Genomic DNA, 20,813 nt, shown 5'->3' on the forward strand with positions numbered 1-20,813 from the left:
CAAAACTGGAACCTTTGCAAAACATTGAGTTTTGTGTTGCACAATCATTTCTGTGTTGCTTTGGTTACATGTGGTGAGAATTTTTAATTAAATAGTCTAGTTGTAACCTCCTGGTAGAGACATCCAGGTTTTGAGCTGAAATATCCTCATACTGAGTAGAATTTATGATCCAGTCTTCACAAGAGCTTCTAAACCACCAGCAACAACAATCTTATTATGGTCCAAAAAGTTTGATTATGGTACTGATATCAGTATATAGTGTGCGCACATGCACACGTATGCCTGTGGGGATTCTTCAACCATGAGCATTTGTGAGGTCGGTCACTGTTGCGTGAGGAGGCCTGGGGCAACATCAGCGTTCCAGTTTATCCTGAAGGTGTTCAGGGGTTTGAGGTCAGGGCTCTGAGGGCGGCCACTCAAGTTCTAACACCAGGGCAAACCATGTCTTCATGCAGCTTGTTTTGTGCACAGGAGCATTGTCATGCTGGAGCAGGTTTGAGTTTCTTGGTTCCAGTGAAAGGAAACTGTGAACCTACATCATAAAGACATTCTGTACAATTATGTGTGTCTAAATTTGTAGGAAGAGGTTGGGGGGGCCCACATATGGGTGATGGTCAGGTGTCCACAAACCTTTGGCCATATAGTCTATATTTACTAGTTCCAATAATTGTGCCATGTATTACTGAGGGCAAAAATCATTCATTGTTTTGAGGATAGACATTTGTTTTATTTAATAGTTGTATGTAATTTATTTGATACACAACCATTTTCTTGGAGTGCTAGTAATTTTGCATTTGACCATAACAGTATATATTAAAATAATGTTAGCTTTCACCTTCAACAGTTCGGGTGCTCTATCCAAGAACCATCATCTGGTAAATACAAGTAGAAATAAACGATTCCCTTCAAAACTGTGACCGATCTTGCCATGACTTTTTAAAAATTATACTGCTATACATCCACAATATTTTTCATTCAAAAATGCCACGAGTGCTACATTTCTGATAATCCACTGATGGGAGCATTGAGTATGCAAATTAGTTTGGAAATGTCTGATACCAAACTGCACTGTGATGCATATTTTGAAGATGCTGCTACTCAAAGTGATGCAGCCTCCCACTGAGTGAGCCAGCAGCACTGGTTACTTCAGCCAATCAGGCACCTCTCTCTGGCACACACTCTCCCTTAATTGGCCAACAGCCACAGAAAGAGCAGCTGATCCATGTGTGGAGGCTGATTTATCATCCACCCAGCCCACACAGGAGAGGCAGAAACCGAGGACGCGCTTGTTGAAAGACAGAGAGAAACACTGACTGGTGCAGGAGAATCTGCTGTTGAATCTCATCACCTGTATCCTACTCCATATCTCTGCCTGGCAAAGATGAACCACAGCCCTGGTGAAAAAGAGCCTGAGACCACAGAGCCACTGCGCTACCTCAGGTAAGCTCAGACTCCTGTTTCATCTGATCTTACAGTGCTGTATTTTTATTTTATTTTATTTATTTTTAATTTGAAAAGCCTTGCCTTAAATATTGTGCTAAAGCTGAGAGATTTGTGACCTGTATTTGTACCACTCTGAGTTAATTCAACTTTAATGAAGGGATGCTCTTAAAAAGACAAGCCTACACCACTTGTATATCTGTACTGAACAGTGATGGCTCATGTGCATTTATTTATCTGATTGATTGATTTTATCTCAAATCTGAGCAGTTGAGAATTAAGTTCTTTGTTCAAGGGCACTTTGGCAATCTGGGGGTTCATATTTGGAGAATTGCAGTGACAACCGCTGAGCTCAAAAGTGATGGCAATGACACTGCCAGCAGTTTGCCTAGAAAAAAAAAAAAGTATTGACAACACATTTCATGGAATACACCAATATGTATTTTTCCCCCAAACCTGCTCCATGAATAGCATTTGTAACCTCAGTGTGATATTACCTCAGACATGAACATTGATACAGTTCCCTGTAATGACAAAAGAACTAAGTTCACAACATTTTTAAAATGGACAACTATATGATGAATTGAAAACAAAGCTATTTGCTCTAATGTTTAAGGTGTTGGGATGAGGCAGACATGAGAGGAATTCTTACCAAAGCTGCTCTTGCGCAAAAGGTGCTCAAGCTTTCCCAATATTACATTAGGGGTGTAATACAGTGCCACTACCTGTATCTGTTTAGTGCTCCATATACATGGATTTTAAACCTGAACTGGGTGTGGCCTGAACCTTACCCCTGGAAACCCTGGAGGGGAATCCTTGAATTTTGGTTCTGACAGTTTCTCAACCTCCGCTACATCACTCAAGTTCATATTAGTCTTCACTACAGACATCTCATCTCATTATCTCTAGCCGCTTTATTCTGTTCTACAGGGTCGCAGGCAAGCTGGAGCCTATCCCAGCTGACTATGGGCGAAAGGCGGGGTACACCCTGGACAAGTCGCCAGGTCATCGCAGGGCTGACACATAGACATAGACAACCATTCACACTCACACCTACGGTCAATTTAGAGTCACCAGTTAACCTAACCTGCATGTCTTTGGACTGTGGGGGAAACCGGAGCACCCGGAGGAAACCCACGCGGACAGGGGGAGAACATGCAAACTCCACACAGAGAGGCCCTCACCGGCCACGGGGCTCGAACCTGGACCTTCTTGCTGTGAGGCGACGGTGCTAACCACTACACCACCGTGCCGCCCCACTACAGACATATTTGGTACTATTATTTTAATCCCACTCTCTCACACATTTTTGTTTGTACCTGCCTGCAGTTTTAACCAAATGAATGTTTAAATGGCTCTTTAACCCCCAAAATATTAACAAGCCAGTAGCCTAATGTAATGACCTGGTGACCTTGTCCAGGGTGTACCCTGCCTCTCGCCCATAGTTAGCTGGGATAGGCTCCAGCTTGCCTACGACCCTGTAGGACAGGATAAGTGGCTACAGATAATGGATGGATGGATGGATGGATAGCCTAATGTAAAGCACCACAATCTGGACCATGCAGTTACGAGGGATGAATGAAAACTTGTATTGTCAAGTTAAAGAATATCCTCCTGAGAACCAACCCATAGACTTGTGTCTTCTGTAGTCGACATTTGTTTTATATGCATGCCTTCTTACTCTTTCAAGCTATTCACTTGAATCCTGGTGTCTTGTAAAGAGTACATCCTGGGATTTCCAATGATACAGTATATCATGTGACTAGGAGGGTTGCTGGGAAATTCCTAGTAAGGAAATCACAACAAAAGAGAAATTGAGAGACACCATTTTTTTTCTTGGTTCCCAGGAGGTTATGGTGTCTGACTGCTCATTTGTGCCTGAATGAAAGTAAATAAAAACCTTCAGTTTCACGACTTGTGGTTTTTGTTTTTTGTTTTGTCCTGTGGGATTCCAGTTCTGCTGCATATCTTTAGTTTCACTCAAATGCCCTGTGAATTTTTCTGGCAAGCTTTCTCAACAAAAACACAAGAATCCAAAAATAATGCACCTACTATTTTTGTATCTGTTTAGAACACTTTCTGTTCAAAAATGGGGAAAAAAAAGTTTCCCTTGCATCCCTGCACTGAGACCAAAACCTAGTATCTAAAACTGAGACATTTCCATGTTTTCATGTGAATGTTGGTAACAAGTGGTAAACAATTTCTTCCTTGTGATAAAGTAGTCCCATCACTGGTAGGATTTGATATTTAGAGCTTATACAACTAGAAGGGCACTTGGAGAATACAGACCTCCACTAAGGACAACAGTGAACTCTTCTATGATATGCAACTGCAACCATTTTGTGTGTGGATATATTTCTAAAACTATTAATTACGTGCCTACATGTGTATCCCAGAGTATTACTGGTGCCTATATATGTGGATTGTGATATGGAGGCATCCTATTTCTACACTGGTTATGTTTTGTCACTATCCACTTGACTGCCATCTACTGGATTAAGATGTATTGCATTTTTGAGCGCAGACTTCCACCAGTGCCAAATGTGGCATCTTGCGGCATTAGCGAAAGTGAAACCAAGTTCTCTTCCTTGGCCCACTCTACACCCCTCCCACCAAGTTTCATGGAAATGGGGTCAGTAGATTTTGAGCAGTCCTTGCAGACAGAAAAAAACACACTGAAAACCTCCTTGATACAGGATATCCATCCATTATCTACACCACTTATCTGTCAGGGTCACCGAGTAACCTGGAGCCAGTCTCCACTGACTTTGGCAAGAGGCGGGGTACAACGTGGGCAGGTTGTCAATCTATCGCAGGGCTAACACAGACAACCAACCATGAATTCCTGTGGGCAATTTAGAGTATCCAGCTGACCTAATCCATGAGTCTTTGGACTATGGGAGGAAACTGAGCACCCGGAGGAAACCCAAGTGGGCACAAGGAGAACATGCAAACGCCACACAGAAAGGCTCAGGCTCCACACACCACCCCAGTCAGCCACGAGGTTCGAACCCAGAACTTTCTTGCTGTGAGGCAATAGTGTTAACCCCTGCACCACCAGTACAGAACAATGTTTTATATTTTGTCTGTGGTAATCACCCTACGGATACAGTACACGGAGATCAGTTTATAAAATAATTAAGCTTACCTTTAACTGGTTTTGTCAGTGCTTGCTGTTTCTTGTGTTGAAGTCCAACCTGATTTTAGAATCTTTTCTTATTTATTTGTGCCTTACTGTACATAACTGACTATGCCTAAACAAGTGATTTTGTAGTTGGTTTGTGTGCAGTATATTTGCCTTGCAAGCAGAAACAAATAAAATATGACACTAGAGAACGAGGCCAAGGGAGAATCTGTACTTTAAAAATAACTATCTGAAAAGTCATCATGGTGTAGCGAGAACATCTGACCTGGGGAGACTTTCTCAAAGTTCACATTTGCCTATGGGCCTTCTTTCCTGTAAATACAGTCTGGCTTGTATAACGGCAAAAAAAAAAAAAGAGTTGGATTTTCGTAATAGCAGCTTTGTTGGCTGAAGAGGCCCTCATCCTGTCAGGCCACGGATGTTTAAATACAAGGCACTCTGTGAGAGTCTTGACAAATTATACGCTTCATTGAGACCACAAAGATAGCATTTAACGGTTTCAGCATCAGTGTGTCAGCATTTAGCCATGTCTTTTTAGTTATCAGTTGAAGTAGCTTTTTGAAATCTACTGTAAATACTGAAATAGTTGGAAGATATTCATTCAATGAAAACAGTGTTGTGTGTGATTTACACAACATTCAGCACATTTCCTTGTAAAGAACTGGAAATGTGTGGACTCAAAAATAACAAGGGTAGTCTAAAGGCAGTCACTAGGGCAGTTGTTGGCTTGCCTAAAAACTTCCCTTTTACATTATGTATCATAATACATGTAATGTTTTTAATCATCTATTCTTTGTTGTATTTCAGGGGGAAAAAAATTAACCAGTATCTGACAGAATGAAGAAATGTTTTGTGATGTCATTAAAATGCACTTTTCTTTAAGCTGAACTGGAAAATGAGGGACTGTTCTTGAGGTTCTTAACTCTTGAATGCTAAGCTTGCTTGATCTGTTATTCTGTCTCACTTAAACATATAACAAGTAAGGAATAAAAAGCACACAATGAGGTGTGCTGTTATTGGAAAATAATTGATTACTGGGTAATGCAATGCCTGACCTGAAGTGAAGTTACTGTTGCCACCCCGAACTATTTTATTCCTCTTTTAACATAGCAGTTTGCCAGTGATTTTATTACAATTATTAAAGAATTACACATCATAGTTATCCATTTATAATTTCACTTTAATGTTGTGGAATGGATGCAAAACACATGCTATAAACTATAAACAGTTATTCACTGACTCCGCTCTCGAAGTTAATCATGCAATAAAATTGCATGGTCAGGTTCTGATCTGAAGACTTTCCTGTGTCAGAAAACTTAGATTGTTATGAATCACTGACACTGAAGGCTCCTTCAAATATTAAGGTTTTTTTCCCAATTAAATATGTTTTTATTCATTTATTATTAGGCATAGGTTACGTGGAACATCCATCATGTGTCTGCATGATGCTACTTATTAGAACCAGTACAATATAAAGCTCTGATCTGAATTAGAGCTGCATTATTGTCAGAACTGCTGTTATAGAAAACTAATCAACAATTTCTGACCAATCAGAATCGAGAATAACAGGCTGTGGTGTAAATATAATGTCATCTAATGTTCTGGGTGTTATTTAAAATGGTAGTATTCTATTTTAATCTTCAAATAAGTGTAGTTTCCACAGTACATCCATTTTAATGAGCGCAAATGGAACAAAGCATATTTAGAACATCATTCATCTCATTATCTCTAGCCGCTTTATCCTGTTCTACAGGGTCGCAGGCAAGCTGGAGCCTATCCCAGCTGACTACGGGCGAAAGGTGGGGTACACCCTGGACAAGTCGCCAGGTCATCACAGGGCTGACACATAGACACAGACAACCATTCACACTCACATTCACACCTACGGTCAATTTAGAGTCACCAGTTATGCATGTCTTTGGACTGTGGGGGAAACCGGAGCACCCGGAGGAAACCCACGCGGACACGGGGAGAACATGCAAACTCCGCACAGAAAGGCCCTCGCCGGCCACGGGGCTCGAAGCTGGACCTTCTTGCTGTGAGGCGACAGCGCTAACCACTACACCACCATGCCGCCCTACTTAGGAACATGTGTAATCAAAACAAAATGTCTCTTAAATACATGGCTTAACAACAGAACAAAAGCCTGAGAATAATCAGACCATTGATTGATTGATTTGATTATGCCATCCAGTTTAGCTGGAAGTTATCCTTTGTGTAGCTTAACACATTTAGCACTTCTTTGACTTGTGGTTCTGTATTTTTGTTCCGCTCTGCTGAGTCACCTCTCGAGAGAACTGTGTTTCTATCAAGCTTTATAGTGCTATAAAGAGAATAAATTAGTGCATTTTAGATAAGGACAGTCTCTCGTGGCAGAATTGCTCCCAGTTCTCTTGGACATTGTTGCTGAGGTTCAGTGCTCAAGAGTGTATGAAATAAAATGCATGTGCACACGTGAATACTTGGAGCAGTCTGCAATCTGTGAAAATACCTACAGTTAATTACTGTTTAATTCACCAACCCTGATGACTGACTTTCTTCACTGTCATGAAAAACAAACTGTAACATGCAAAAGAAAGTAAAACTGTTATTTTCTCCAGCTTACACTCTAAAGCACCATGGATGGATTGACAACTTTTGTTGCTCACTCTTTAAAAGAGCAGCTGTCTATGAGCTGCCACAGTAATCTTGCACAACATGCCCAAATTACCCCTCAAGAATGTTGTATGCCAATGTTTTCCCAGTGTTTGTGAATTATATATTCCTCAGTAATTACTTTATCTTGGTCAGGGTCATGATGGATCCAGAGCCAATCCCAGGAATGCTTGGCAGGAGAATGGACTATAACCTAGATGGGATTCCAGTTAATTACATGGCACAATACATGCACACATTCACACCTAGAGACAATTAATGTAGCTGATCCATCAAGTGGAATGTTCTTTCGTGAGGAAACTGGAAAACCCAGAAGAAATCTATACAGATAAGGGGAGAACATGCAAAACTCTGCACAGGATGAAGATGGAGCTGTAAGTTGGCAATGTTAGCCACTGTGCCAGTGAGCTGCTTCAAGTCAATCCCCCCCCCCCCCATTTTTGTCTTCAATTTGGTTAACTGTGAATTCCTATGCAGCAACCTGATCTCCCTAACATACAACAACTACCAGGGTGAAGGCTAATAAGTGTTTCCTCTGAGACATGTGAAGCCAACCACATCTTTTCTAACTGCTACTCATGCTTTGGCACAGGGCAGTATAACACACTTGATCTGCCCTCTTCTGCATAAATGTAGTTCACCACTCTGAAAGACAGAGTGGACAAAGAATGCAACAATTTAAGAATCACATTCTTCAGCCTAAAATTTGGGGATCTCCTCATCTACGGTACATAATATCATTAAGAGAGTCAGAGAATCCGGAGAAATCTCTGTATGCAAGAGACAAGGCCAAAAACCAACATTGGATGCCCATGATCTTCAGGCCCTCAAGTGACATTGCAGTAAAAACAGTAGACATCATTCAGGAACAATTTTGAAAACCATTGTCTGTGAACGCGGTCCATCACTGCATCCAGAAAGGCAAGTCGAAATTCTACCATGCAAAGAAGAATGCATACATAAACAATATCCAGGATCACCGTCACCTTCTTTGGGCTCAAACTCATTTTTGATAGACTGAGGCAAAGTGGAAAAACTGTCCCGTGATCTGGCGAGGTGAAAGTTGAAATTCTTTTTGGAAATCATGGATGCTTCATCCTCCGGGCGAAAGAGGAGAGTTCAAAAGCCAGCATCTGTGTTTGGGGGCATTAGTGCACATGGCATGGGTAGCTTGCACACCTGGAAAGGGCCCAGTAATGCTAAACAATATATACAGATTTTGGAGCAACATGCTGCCATCCAGACGATGTCTTTCAGGGAAGGTCTTGCTTATTTCAGCAAGGCAATGCCAAACCACATTCTGCACTTATTACAATTGCATGGCTCTGTCGTAAAAGAGTCCACGTGCTAAACTGGCCTGCCTGCTATCCAGACCTATCTCTCACTGAAAACTTTTGGCATGTTTATGAAACGAAAAATATGACAAAGGAGATCCAGAACTGTTGAGTAGCTGGAATCCTATATCAGGCAGGAATGGAACATCATTTCACTTTCAAAGCTACAGCAATTGGTCTCCTCAGTTCCCAAATATTTCCAGTGTGTTACTAAAAGAAGAGGTAAACGTGCTCATCCCAACTTTTTTTGAAAAATTTTGCTGGCAGCAAATTTAAAACAGGCATATATTTTTCAAACAATTATAAAATTTCTCAGTTTCAACATCTGATATGTTGTCTGTACTATTTTTCAATTAAAAATAGGATTTCCATGAATTGCAAATAATTGCATCCTGTTTTTATTTATATTTTATGGTGTCGCAACTTTTTTGGAATTGGGGTTGCACTAAGGACAATGGCTTTGTCACGATATGATGAGTTTACAAGTATAATTTTGTTAGTCTGGTTGGAAGATTCCCAATCAAGGACTCTGACTTGGGTTCAAATCAACAAACTGTGTTGGGTTTAAATACAGCAAAAGTCTTCAGAATACTGATATGTTCTGATAATGTTCTTTATTAGCAGGGTAATAGACATGAGCAGTGTTTTTACTTTGACTGTTGAGCCTGTTCTGGCATGCGGATATGGATGCCCAGGCTAAGAATTGTAAAACCATGTTATGTGTGGTAATTTAGGCAAGTTGTACAAATGCCTCAATCAAATCATTCACTCAAATCTTTTAAAACTTAGATTATTGATCTTCCTGTTGTAGCTTGACTAGTGTCTTAGAAACCATTACCTCCCATAACTTAATATAAATCCATATGCATGTAGAGAAATCCTCAGTGCAGCAAAGTGTTAGGCATTAAGTCAGGAATGTAATATGAGGGGCATGCTGTTACAGGAAAATAATCCATGGTGCATTACCAGAGTGGTTTATTAGCACTCTGCTCCAGAGTATTTTGCTATGAATGCATGTCTTGAAGTGTCACAGATGTTGCAATGTATAATTTATTAATGAATGTTGCATCATGCTTTTTAACAATTTATAATTACATTTAAGATTCTGGAACATACAGTGGGGCAAAAAAGTATTTAGTCAGTCACCAATTGTGCAAGTTCTCCCACTTAAAAAGATGAGAGAGGCCTGTAATTTTCATCATATGTAAACCTCAACTATGAGAGACAAAATGAGAAAAAAAATCCAGAAAATCACTGTCTGATTTTTAAAGAATTTATTTGCAAATTATGGTGGAAAATAAGTATTTGGTCAATAATAAAAGTTTATCTCAATACTTTGTTATATACCCTTTGTTGGCAGTGACAGAGGTCAAACATTTTCTGTAAGTCTTCACAAGGTTTTCACACACTGTTGCTGGTATTTTGGCCCATTCCTCCATGCAGATCTCCTCTAGAGCAGTGATGTTTTGGGGCTGTTGCTGGGCAACACGTACTTTCAACTCCCTCCAAAGATTTTCTATGGGGTTGAGATCTGGAGACTGGCTAGGCCACTCCAGGACCTTGAAATGCTTCTTACAAAGCCACTCCTTCATTGCCCGGACGGTGTGTTTGGGATCATTGTCATGCTGAAAGACCCAGCCACATTTCATCTTCAATGCCCTTGCTGATGGAAGGAGGTTTTCACTCAAAATCTCACGATACATGGCCCCATTCATTCTTTCCTTTACACGGATCAGTCGTCCTGGTCCCTTTGCAGAAAAACAGCCCCAAAGCATGATGTTTCCACCCCTATGCTTCACAGTAGGTATGGTGTTCTTTCGATGCAACTCAGCATTCTTTCTCCTCCAAACACAAGTTGAGTTTTTACCAAAAAGTTCTATTTCATCTGTTTCTGTTTCATCTGACCATATGACATTTCTCCCAATCCTCTTCTGGATAATCCAAATGCTCTCTATCAAACTCCAGACGGGCCTGGACATGTACTGGCTTAAGCAGGGGGACATGTCTGGCACTGCAGGATCTGAGTCCCTGGCGGCGTAGTGTGTTACTGATTGGTAGCCTTTGTTACTTTGGTCCCAGCTCTCTGCAGGTCATTCACTAGGTCCCCCCGTGTGGTTCTGGGATTTTTGCTCACCGTTCTTGTGATCATTTTGACCCCACGGGGTGAGATCTTGCGTGGAGCCCCAGATCGAGGGAGATTATCAGTGGTCTTGTATGTCTTCCGTTTTCTAATAATTGCTCCCACAGTTGATTTCTTCACACCAAGCTGCTTACCTATTGCAGATTCAGTCTTCCCAGCCTGGTGCAGGTCTACAATTTTGTTTCTGGTGTCCTTTGGTCTTGGCCATAGTGGAGTTTGGAGTGTGACTGTTTGAGGTTGTGGACAGGTGTCTTTTATATTGATAATGAGTTCAAACAGGTGCCATTAATACAGGTAACGAGTGGAGGACAGAGGAGCCTCTTAAAGAAGTTGTTACAGGTCTGTGAGAGCCAGAAATCTTGCTTGTTTGTAGGTGACCAAATACTTATTTTACTGAGGAATTTACTAATTAATTCATTAAAAATCCTACAATGTGATTTTCCTGGATTCTTTCCCCCCATTCTGTCTCTCATAGTTGAAGTGTACCTATGATGAAAATTATAGGCATCTCTCATCTTTTTAAGTGGGAGAACTTGCACAATTGGTGGCTGACTAAATACTTTTTTGCCCCACTCTATATGAGACAATTTAGTTAATGGTATCACTCTCTCTCTCTCTCTCTCTCTCTCTCTCTCTCTCTAATTAATATATATATATATATATATATATATATATATATATATAATCACACACAGGGTTAGTCAAAGTTATGTTAACACTAATGGATTATTTTTCTCCTGCAGATAGACGTACGCCATGGGTGACAGATTAAATGGTACTGTTGCTAGCTGGTTTTTGTGTGTTGAACACGATGGTCAACAGGTTGAGACCATCCTGTAAATCATCTTGCACATATGATGTATGTTTTGTGAATAAATGGTTTCCACCATTTAAGTGTTAACATAATTTTGACTAACCATTGATATAGATAGATGTATCAGCTATAAGGAAGCCATTTCCTTCCCCAGTCTCTTTTTCTTTCTTTCTCTTGGAAAAACAAAACAAAGTGAACACACGCACAGCATGTCATGTCTCCAAGAAACAGGAAAGCACAAACTATCCTGGAGACATTTCCTCATCTCATCTCATTATCTCTAGCCGCTTTATCCTTCTACAGGGTTGCAGGCAAGCTGGAGCCTATCCCAGCTGACTACGGGCGAAAGGCGGGGTACACCCTGGACAAGTCGCCAAGTCATCACAGGGCTGACACACAGACACAGACAACCATTCACACTCACATTCACACCTACGGTCAATTTAGAGTCACCAGTTAACCTAACCTGCATGTCTTTGGATTGTGGGGGAAACCGGAGCACCCGGAGGAAACCCACGCGGACACGGGGAGAACATGCAAACTCCACACAGAAAGGCCCTCGCCGGCCCCGGGGCTCGAACCCAGGACCTTCTTGCTGTGAGGCGACAGCGCTAACCACTACACCACCGTGCCGCCGAGACATTTCCTGTGGGGGATATTTTCTAAAACACTGACTCATTCCATAAATGTTAACATCTCCTTACAGAAAATGTCACCATCTCATCTCATCTCATTATCTCTAGCCGCTTTATCCTTCTACAGGGTCGCAGGCAAGCTGGAGCCTATCCCAGCTGACTACAGGCGAAAGGCGGGGTACACCCTGGACAAGTCGCCAGGTCATCACAGGGCTGACACATAGACACAGACAACCATTCACACTCACATTCACACCTACGGTCAATTTAGAGTCACCAGTTAACCTAACCTGCATGTCTTTGGACTGTGGGGGAAACCGGAGCACCCGGAGGAAACCCACACGGACACGGGGAGAACATGCAAACTCCACACAGAAAGGCCCTCGCCGGACCCGGGGTTCGAACCCAGGACCTTCTTGCTGTGAGGCGACAGCGCTAACCACTACACCACCGTGCCGCCAAATGTCACCATATTTAATTTTAAAAAAAAAATTTTCGTAACACATAATAAACATTTTATAAATCAGATTATATGGCGCATCCACCATGCAAGTCCTTGTGAACGAGAAACATCTATAGTAGAGAATGTAACAGTGCTCTGATACAGCATGCTCTACCTGTCAGATGATTAGGTGTGGATTGCATCTAGGTATGGAAGCCAAGGTAAATATGAGTGATTCTTAAACTCTGCACCCCTGGACGATCCACACTTCTGCTCTATTGCAATGTTGTGTGAATTGGGAAAGAGCAAGAATGTAGACTGCATGGAACTGGTTTGAGAAGCACAGATAGGAATAGGATAACGGAAGAAAAGAGAGAAGGACAAAGCACTTTTAATCCGAGGGTTTGGAGGGGAAAAACAGTCCTGCTATACTTTCTCAATCACCATGACAACAGCGGGGCTACATTCCAGGGAGGGGTGGAAAGAAGCATTGGGGAGGCTGAAGGCTTATTTTGGGATTCTAGTGTGAAGCTCAAACATCTGACACATTCATCATTATTCTAAATCCCTTTTAGCTCTAGTTGTACCTTTTAATTGGATCTTTAAGATGTATGAATGGATTTGACTGAGGATATTTAAAACTTGCAGCAAATCAGTGTGATCAAAGATTAGCATCAGTGTTTGGACTAAAAACATTATCCTGTTTTTATTTTATGTGTATTTCTTGGATTGATTTATTCATTTGTTTGTTGTACATTAATTTACATTTCTATAGCCAAGGGAGCCATATGAATATTCCATAAATCCATAAATCCCACTGTGCTGTGTTTGGGAAGTGAATGATGTGAGAAATGAATGTGAGAAGGTGTGCATGTATGTGTGGAGAGAGGTGTAAGGCCCAGATGGAGGTGTAAACCCTTAATCAGACCTTTTACTGCTCTCATGACTGTTTCATGTTTAGTGAAAAGATGCTGTCAACACTTAATAAGAGCAGGAAGAAGTGATGCATACTGTAAGTGTGTGCGCTTCAGAGTGTGTTTTAACTGAGGACAGCATCCATGCATGGCTAGGTCACCATAGAAACAGTGGGAGCGGATCCAGTGAAGCTTGCGTGATTGCACACACACATGCATGAAGGTGAAACAGACTTCAGTATGCACGTTTCTGAACACAATAACAAGAAGAGAATCAAATCTTTTTAACCATTAAATGCTTCAGGAAATTCATACATTTCACATGTAGTCACAAGTTTTATTGTGTGATTATGGGAAGAATAATGAAAAACATGTGAAACTACATTTCACCATGTCATGCCCTGAAATTGCATCTGATATAACAATATGGAATCCTATGAAAAATATATTCATGTGAGAAAATCACATCTGAATATTGAAAACCTACACAAGTAAACCCTACCTGAAATTAACATGACATTAAATAAAATGTGTAAAAACACACGAGAATACAAATTAATTATGATAGGAAATCATATTGGTATTAGTCTGAAAGTTAATGTTTTGGATGTTGATCTGTTGTGTAGAGGTTAGGAGACAAGAATGTATAAAAGTTGGACAGCCCAAAGGAAAATATTACTGCTGCATTGCTCTGTCTGAAGATAAAGGTGAAGTGAAGGCTTAAATTGCACTGGCACCACTACCAGTTGGTATTTGAATGACGTTACCCACAATGTAGGAAACTGAGCATCATTTTATTAATGGCTAAAAAAAGGTCAACTCAGAATTTCACATCAAGATTATTATGCAAGTCGTTCAGGGTGGATTTTTCCTTTAACTGTGTTTAGTCTGGATTTTGAGCCATTGTGCAGTAAACCTTCCTGCCTCTCAGCCATGTCCTTTTGTGATACAGCAGAGAGGCAAGATGTAATTGAGTTTTGTTCTATTACACATTCATCAACAAGCCAGTTTGGTAAACATTGGAAGAATAACCCTACTGAATTGTAATTATGTAAATGTCCTTGCAAAGAATTCATTTGCACTGCATGCAATTTTCACTTAATGGAAACTATAATAAAAGGAAATGTTTTAAACATGTTAAATGACTCGTATTTCCGTATCCAAAGCAGGCATGTACACACAAGGAGCTGTCTGAGATTTAGTTCTCTGGTACACCTAATGAGACATTTCCACAGGGTGGACAAAATCTTGGATGGTGATATTAATAATTCTTAGTAACTCACAAAGCATCTCCGAGTGAAATCACACCCACAGAAAGTGCATTTCCCTGTGGCAAAGCCCTCCACCAGGCTTCTGTTATTGCTTTATGCTTCAGATGACATTTTTATATTTTCTACTTTTCACATAATGAACTTGAGAGGCACTCTTGTGTTCTTTGGCACTGATCTGTATTCCTTTTTCTTAGTTTTGTTAAGGAAGTCCTTGAGGAAACATTGTGAAGATGTTGGAATTGTTTCTTTCTGTAATCTTCCTCCATGTCTCTCCTTTCCTTTATCACATTTCCCTCTGAGTACTGGTGGCAGACACCAGAACCAGCTTGTGTGCATGGCCCCTAAAGCATTAATACTCTGAAGTGAAGATGTAGAAAGTGTTTTCAGAGAGAAATTGCTTGACCTTTGAAGGCCATTCAGTGCTTATGTTCACAAACTTTTTCTTCCCATTGGCTGAGATCACAGTCTTGTGATTTGTTCTTTTGGCTCTTGGCTGCTTCTGGGAGGAGGGAAACAGTTGGATGACTTGAGTTTTATTATCAGGGAACTTGTGTTGGAAATCATGTGATTTAAGCAGATTATCCAGTCTTCAGTATCTTCCTTTGACATGGTTTCTGCTTTTACTCATCTAGGACTTAGGATTCCCCAGCCTTATTCAAGCTACACTGGCTGCCATTTACACTCTTGGAAGATGTGTGCTTTGAAGTTTCTTCAGGCTCTTATAAATAAAATAAATAAAAATTTATGGTGAAAGTAAGAAATACCGTTCTCTACTTGTTCAACTAAGACTGATTTGACTTCATTGATTGTGGGTTGACTCTCATTAAAACAGGATAGGTGTTATAACTTATGCAACATACATGTACATGCATGCATTTTCACTGATAAAACATAAAAGGCTAATTAAATAATCAGATGAACTGAGAATCACATTCTGAAGCAAATTAAATAATCATACCGGTAACTTAAACACACAATACAAGTTACATGTAATAATCTAAATGCAGGTAAACATGTTTTTGTTGTTTTGTATCCAAATGAGAGTCGGAGCTTACCCGTCTGTGTTCTCGCTTCTTGAAGGTCGAGCTTGTGGCCGATTGTTCTGAAACAATCTGACTTTCAGTTGTTCATTCGGTTCTCCGTTCATTCACTTCTTCCACGTAAGGGTGAGATGGCAGCAATATCCAGTGGAGAAATCAGGTGGCTGCTTCACTCATTCTCCATTTTCTCCATATGGAGTACTCCGCCATTACTCCTTGGCTCAGGCAATTACTAAAACCCAGGACGGGACGTCACTGGTTTTAGCAACAACCATGGGGAGGTCACTGCCCGAGCGATATGTCACGTCCCGTTCCGTCCTGGGTTTTACCAACAACCCTCGGCTCACGTTCCGGGAGAACTAGTGCAACTGAACTTACTTTCCTTTAAAAAAAAAAAAAATAAATAAAATAAATACTTTCCTTTTCTTGTTTTCTTTTTCTTTAATTGTTGGTACTGCACCGTCTTTCAATACGGGCTTATAGCCAACGCTCCAACAGATCAGAGGTCTCGTATGAGTCTTCAGTAAAATGTGCAGAGCAGAGGACAGACCACTTCATAGGCACCCAATGTGCCCGTGAACTTCTCACAAAATGAGTCCAAATCTTTGCAGTTTGAACATTCTTGGGTCATGAATGTAACGTAAATCCACCTTCTGTCATGTTGCTGCACCTAACAGCAACACATCTACATGGCATGGTGATAAATTAGCTCAAAATGGAGGATCGGAGTTGCAGTCAGTTCTGTGTTTTAGTATAGCGAAAATGGCAATGAGACCAATAGACTTCCTGCTATGACGTTACATATGTCAAAGTCATTCACTCAGACCGCTACCTATATGAATCATTTTAATCGTAAAAATTACTATATTAGATTTATTGTTAGCGCTTAAAACTATTCCTGTGCCATTCTTGAGGTCTCAAGGCATTTATAAACAAAAGTGAGGCCATGGCTCTGCATATATGCTTTAAAAGTTCTTCAGCTGCCCCCTTGTGTGAACCCATAAATGTTCAGTGTAGTAAACAGTTGTTTCCCTATCTGAGAGAGGTCCAAGTAGAACTCATTAAATAAAGCTAAAAACCACTGTGTAAGGTACATTACCAACATACCTTTGTATCATGGCCTGCACACTTAGGGTTCCTCAAGTGCTCATTGGCTGGTTAAGGGTTCTTAACTTTATCAGAACCTTTAAGAGTTGCCCCAGGGGGACAAAACACCAAACTCCTGACTTTCTGTCCCTAGCTCAAACTGGGATTGTTTTTTATTAAAAAAATATATTTTATAGATTTTAGTTCAATAAAACAATCTAAAATAAGAAATAATGTGCTTTTATTAGAAAAAAAGCTTTATTAATATTTAGATTTTTCCACATTAAAGCACTTTTTTTTGTAATTTTGGATTCTGATATAATTGATACATTTGATCTTTAGTAAGAGCTTTATTCTGGTCAGGTTTGCAGTGAATCTGGAGCCTATCCCCAGAACATCAGGTTGAGGCAGGAATTTACCTGGATGAAAAGCCAGTCCATTGCAGGGCAACGTGCACACATGCAAGCTCCATGTGTTTTGGGAGCTAACCAGAGAATCTGGAGGAAACCTACAACCCCTAATCAGAAAAAAATTGGGACGTTACATTGATGTTAAAACTGAAAATGATTTGTAAATAATCTTTGACCTGTATTGCATTCAAAACAACACGGCAACACATATTTGATGTTTTACCTCATGAATTTTATTGTTTGTTTGAAAAAAAAAATCAAAGTTGGAACAGTAAAGCATTTACCACTTTTATAATGTTGCCATTCCTTCTCACAACACTTAAAAGAAGTTTAGGGACTGAGGACACCAAGTGATGAAGCATTTCAGGTGTTTTGTCCCATTCTTCCTGCAAACAGGTCTTAAGGTGTGCTACAGTATGGGGTCGTCATTGGCATATTTTTCTTTTCAAAATTCGCCACACATTGGGGACACAGAGGACAGACACTGTCTTCTCCCGCAGACATGCCTTTGTAATGTGTGCAGGATGTGGCTTTGCATTGTCTTGTTGAAATATCCCTGGAAAAGATGTCGTCTTGAAGGCAGCATATTGTTGTGAAATCTCAATGTACTTTTCTGCATTAATGCTGCAATCACAGAAGTGTAAGTTACCTTTGCCAAGTTCACAGACACAACCCCATACCATGACAGACCCTGATTTTTGGACTTTTTGCTGGTAACAGTCTGGATGGTCCTGTTGGTCTTTGGTCTGGAGCGCATGGTGTCTATTTCTTACAAAAAAGAAGACCTGGAATACTGATTTGTCTGACCACAATGCATGTTTCCACTGTGTGATGGTCCATCCCAGGTGCCTCTGAGTCCAGAGAAGTTGATGGTGCTTCTAGACACAGTTAACATAGGCTTCCTTTTAGCACAGTAAAGTTTTAACTGGCATTTGTGGCTGTAATGCCATATTGTAGTGCTTGGCAAAGGGTTGCCAAAGTAATCCTGAGCCCATGTGGTTCTATCAGCTATAGATGAATGATGGTTCTTGATGCCGTTTGAGGGATCTGAGATCATGGGTGTCCAGCTTATGCTTGTGCCCTTGCCCTCTACTCACCGAAATTCCTCCAGATTCCTTGAATTGTTTAATGATATAGAGAGTGAAATGTCCAAATCCCTTCCTATCTTTCTTTGAGGAACATTGTTTTTAAACATTTTAATAATGAAATGAAGTTGACCAGACAAAACATGAAATATCTTGGGTTCACTGTCTGCAATGAAATACAAGTCAAAGTAAATTTAGTCACTGCTTTTCTTTTTTTTTAATTTGCATTTTCCATACTGTCCCAACTTTTTTCTGATTTGGAGTTGTACATGGACATGGGGAGAACATGCCCACACAAATAACAAACAATAATTTGGACTTTGATCAAACCAAGCAGCCTGGAGCTGTAAGGCCTGGTACCTACTGCACTACCAGGTCAGGATGGATGGATGGATTGATAGTTTAAAATTGATTGATAGATAAATAAATAAAACAAAACAAAAACTCCTTTACAGTTGAATCTTTTGCATTGACTCTGAGAGATTAAGCTGATGTTAGTTAATTTGCTTGCAATTTAGCTGTAAAGAGCTCACACTACATTTTTAGCTCCAATTTGAAAGGATTTTGGATAGCGACACTGACATCTGACACTGCCAACCTACACAGAGATACTCAGTGCACCAGCACACCGACTTCATGGTAATGAGCCAATGATGGCGACACTGAGGCAAGATAAATAATGGTGACCTAATAAAAAAAGCATTCAAGAGGTGATGCTTTGAGTTTAATGTAATGAAAACATGTTTACAGTAATCTCATCACGGAGCCTGTAATAACTTTTGAAATGCATATTGAGTGGATTTGTCCGAAAACATACAGTGCAACCTGTAAGTAGTAACCCAGCACTTATGGCTATGAAACCGAACACTGATTATAGTGTCATGTTTAGGAAATCCTTTACAACTGAACATTGCCTGCTGCAAGGTAAATCATCAACCAATGAACTGTGAAAGGTTTGTTTGATTTTGAACAGATACATCTGTTCACATTAGCCTTTATTCTCCTGCTCACTTTACTGCAGGAACATGGTTTAAGCCAAGTGGGTCAGTCCCACTGACAGCCACTCGTGCCCATTTCACCACACTTTACAAATCTACTAGTACGCTTGCAATCATGAGCCTTTTATTCAGCACACTTTGCCATTTCCCTCATTCTGTTACAGGTTAAACATTCATGTATCACTATCCCAGTATGTTCCAGGTTTTTAAATCTTTTTGAACAAACTGAAATCTCATCTCATTATCTCTAGCCGCTTTATCCTTCTAGAGGGTCGCAGGCAAGCTGGAGCCTGTCCCAGCTGACTACGGGTGAAAGGCGGGGTACACCCTGGACAAGTCGCCAGGTCATCATAGGGCTGACACATAGACACTCAGTACATTTACATGCACATCCAAATCGAGCTACTGTCGGTAATCGAGCAAAGGGTCCCAGCAGGGGTGCCAGAGAAATCCAATCCTACATGCAACTGTGAAACCGAGCTATTGTGTAAGGTGCATTATGCACCCGAGCCACAGGTGGCGCTACATGCCCCATCGTGTTGGTACACTTCCGGTTGTCGTCATGAAGAAGAGCTATAGTGTTGCCAGATACTGCTGACGTTTTCCAGCCCAAAACATGTTCAAATCCGCCAAAATGCACTTAAAACCTCCCAATCTGGCAACACTGGCAGTTCCGTGCTCAAGCTGTTAGGCTTGCTCTAACAGACTGTATAGGCCTCTGCATGCTCTTGCGACAAGGCTTTCGCAGATAGCTTTTCGCAGACAGTTGTAATTTACCATTGAGCGGGGAGTAAATAGGCGTGCGCGATGTTATTCACCGCCACAACGCAAGGGGGCACGAAGTCGCTAGGAGTAGTTGGTGGGTGTGGTTAGTGGAGTGTTTATCCTCCGGTTACTTATAATGACTAGAACTTTTTTTTTATAATGACTAGAACTGGAGTCGTATAGATGTACGTACTTCCTCAATCAACCGCTCTTCGTGCTGCTCCATCTTCGCTCGTGTTTTTAAAAATGCCGGTCATGAAAACAAACCAAACCAGGAAAGTAGGGAAGCGGAAGTGCGTGTACAGCGGAGTGGACCAATCAGAGCCCTCTTGTCTGCGAGGCTTCTGCGGTGGTCACAATTTTTGGGAGGTGCGCGCAGAGCGTCTGCGAAGGTGGGGGGGCTATGCAGACACTGTCTGAGATGCTATCTGCGAGGACTGGGTTGTCAGCATAAATTGGCCTTCAGGCTACAAACTGTCCTGCGCAGACCACTGTTTTGTAAGACAACTTATTTTGCACAATTGTATATTTTTCTAAAGTCCATTTTTTTGCTTACAAAAAAATATTTTTTTGCTTACAATTTAACTTATGTCTTAATAAACACACAAAAAGTTCAATTGTTTTGTTTTTATTGACATT

General features: G+C 40.7%; 1 protein-coding gene across 1 annotated transcript in view; it reads left to right on the forward strand.

Moving 5' to 3' along the window:
* Positions 1-1,301: 1,301 nt before the first annotated feature.
* The window catches only part of yjefn3 (YjeF N-terminal domain containing 3), a 72,776-nt gene continuing 53,264 nt past the window's right edge, over positions 1,302-20,813 (forward strand). The window contains exon 1 of the mRNA XM_060940536.1: positions 1,302-1,440. Coding sequence (XP_060796519.1) covers positions 1,382-1,440 — 59 coding nt within the window. The 5' untranslated portion in view covers positions 1,302-1,381. The remainder of the gene's footprint in view (positions 1,441-20,813) is intronic.

This window comes from Neoarius graeffei, chromosome 15 (genome assembly GCF_027579695.1).
Source record: "Neoarius graeffei isolate fNeoGra1 chromosome 15, fNeoGra1.pri, whole genome shotgun sequence".
Lineage (NCBI taxonomy): Eukaryota > Metazoa > Chordata > Actinopteri > Siluriformes > Ariidae > Neoarius > Neoarius graeffei.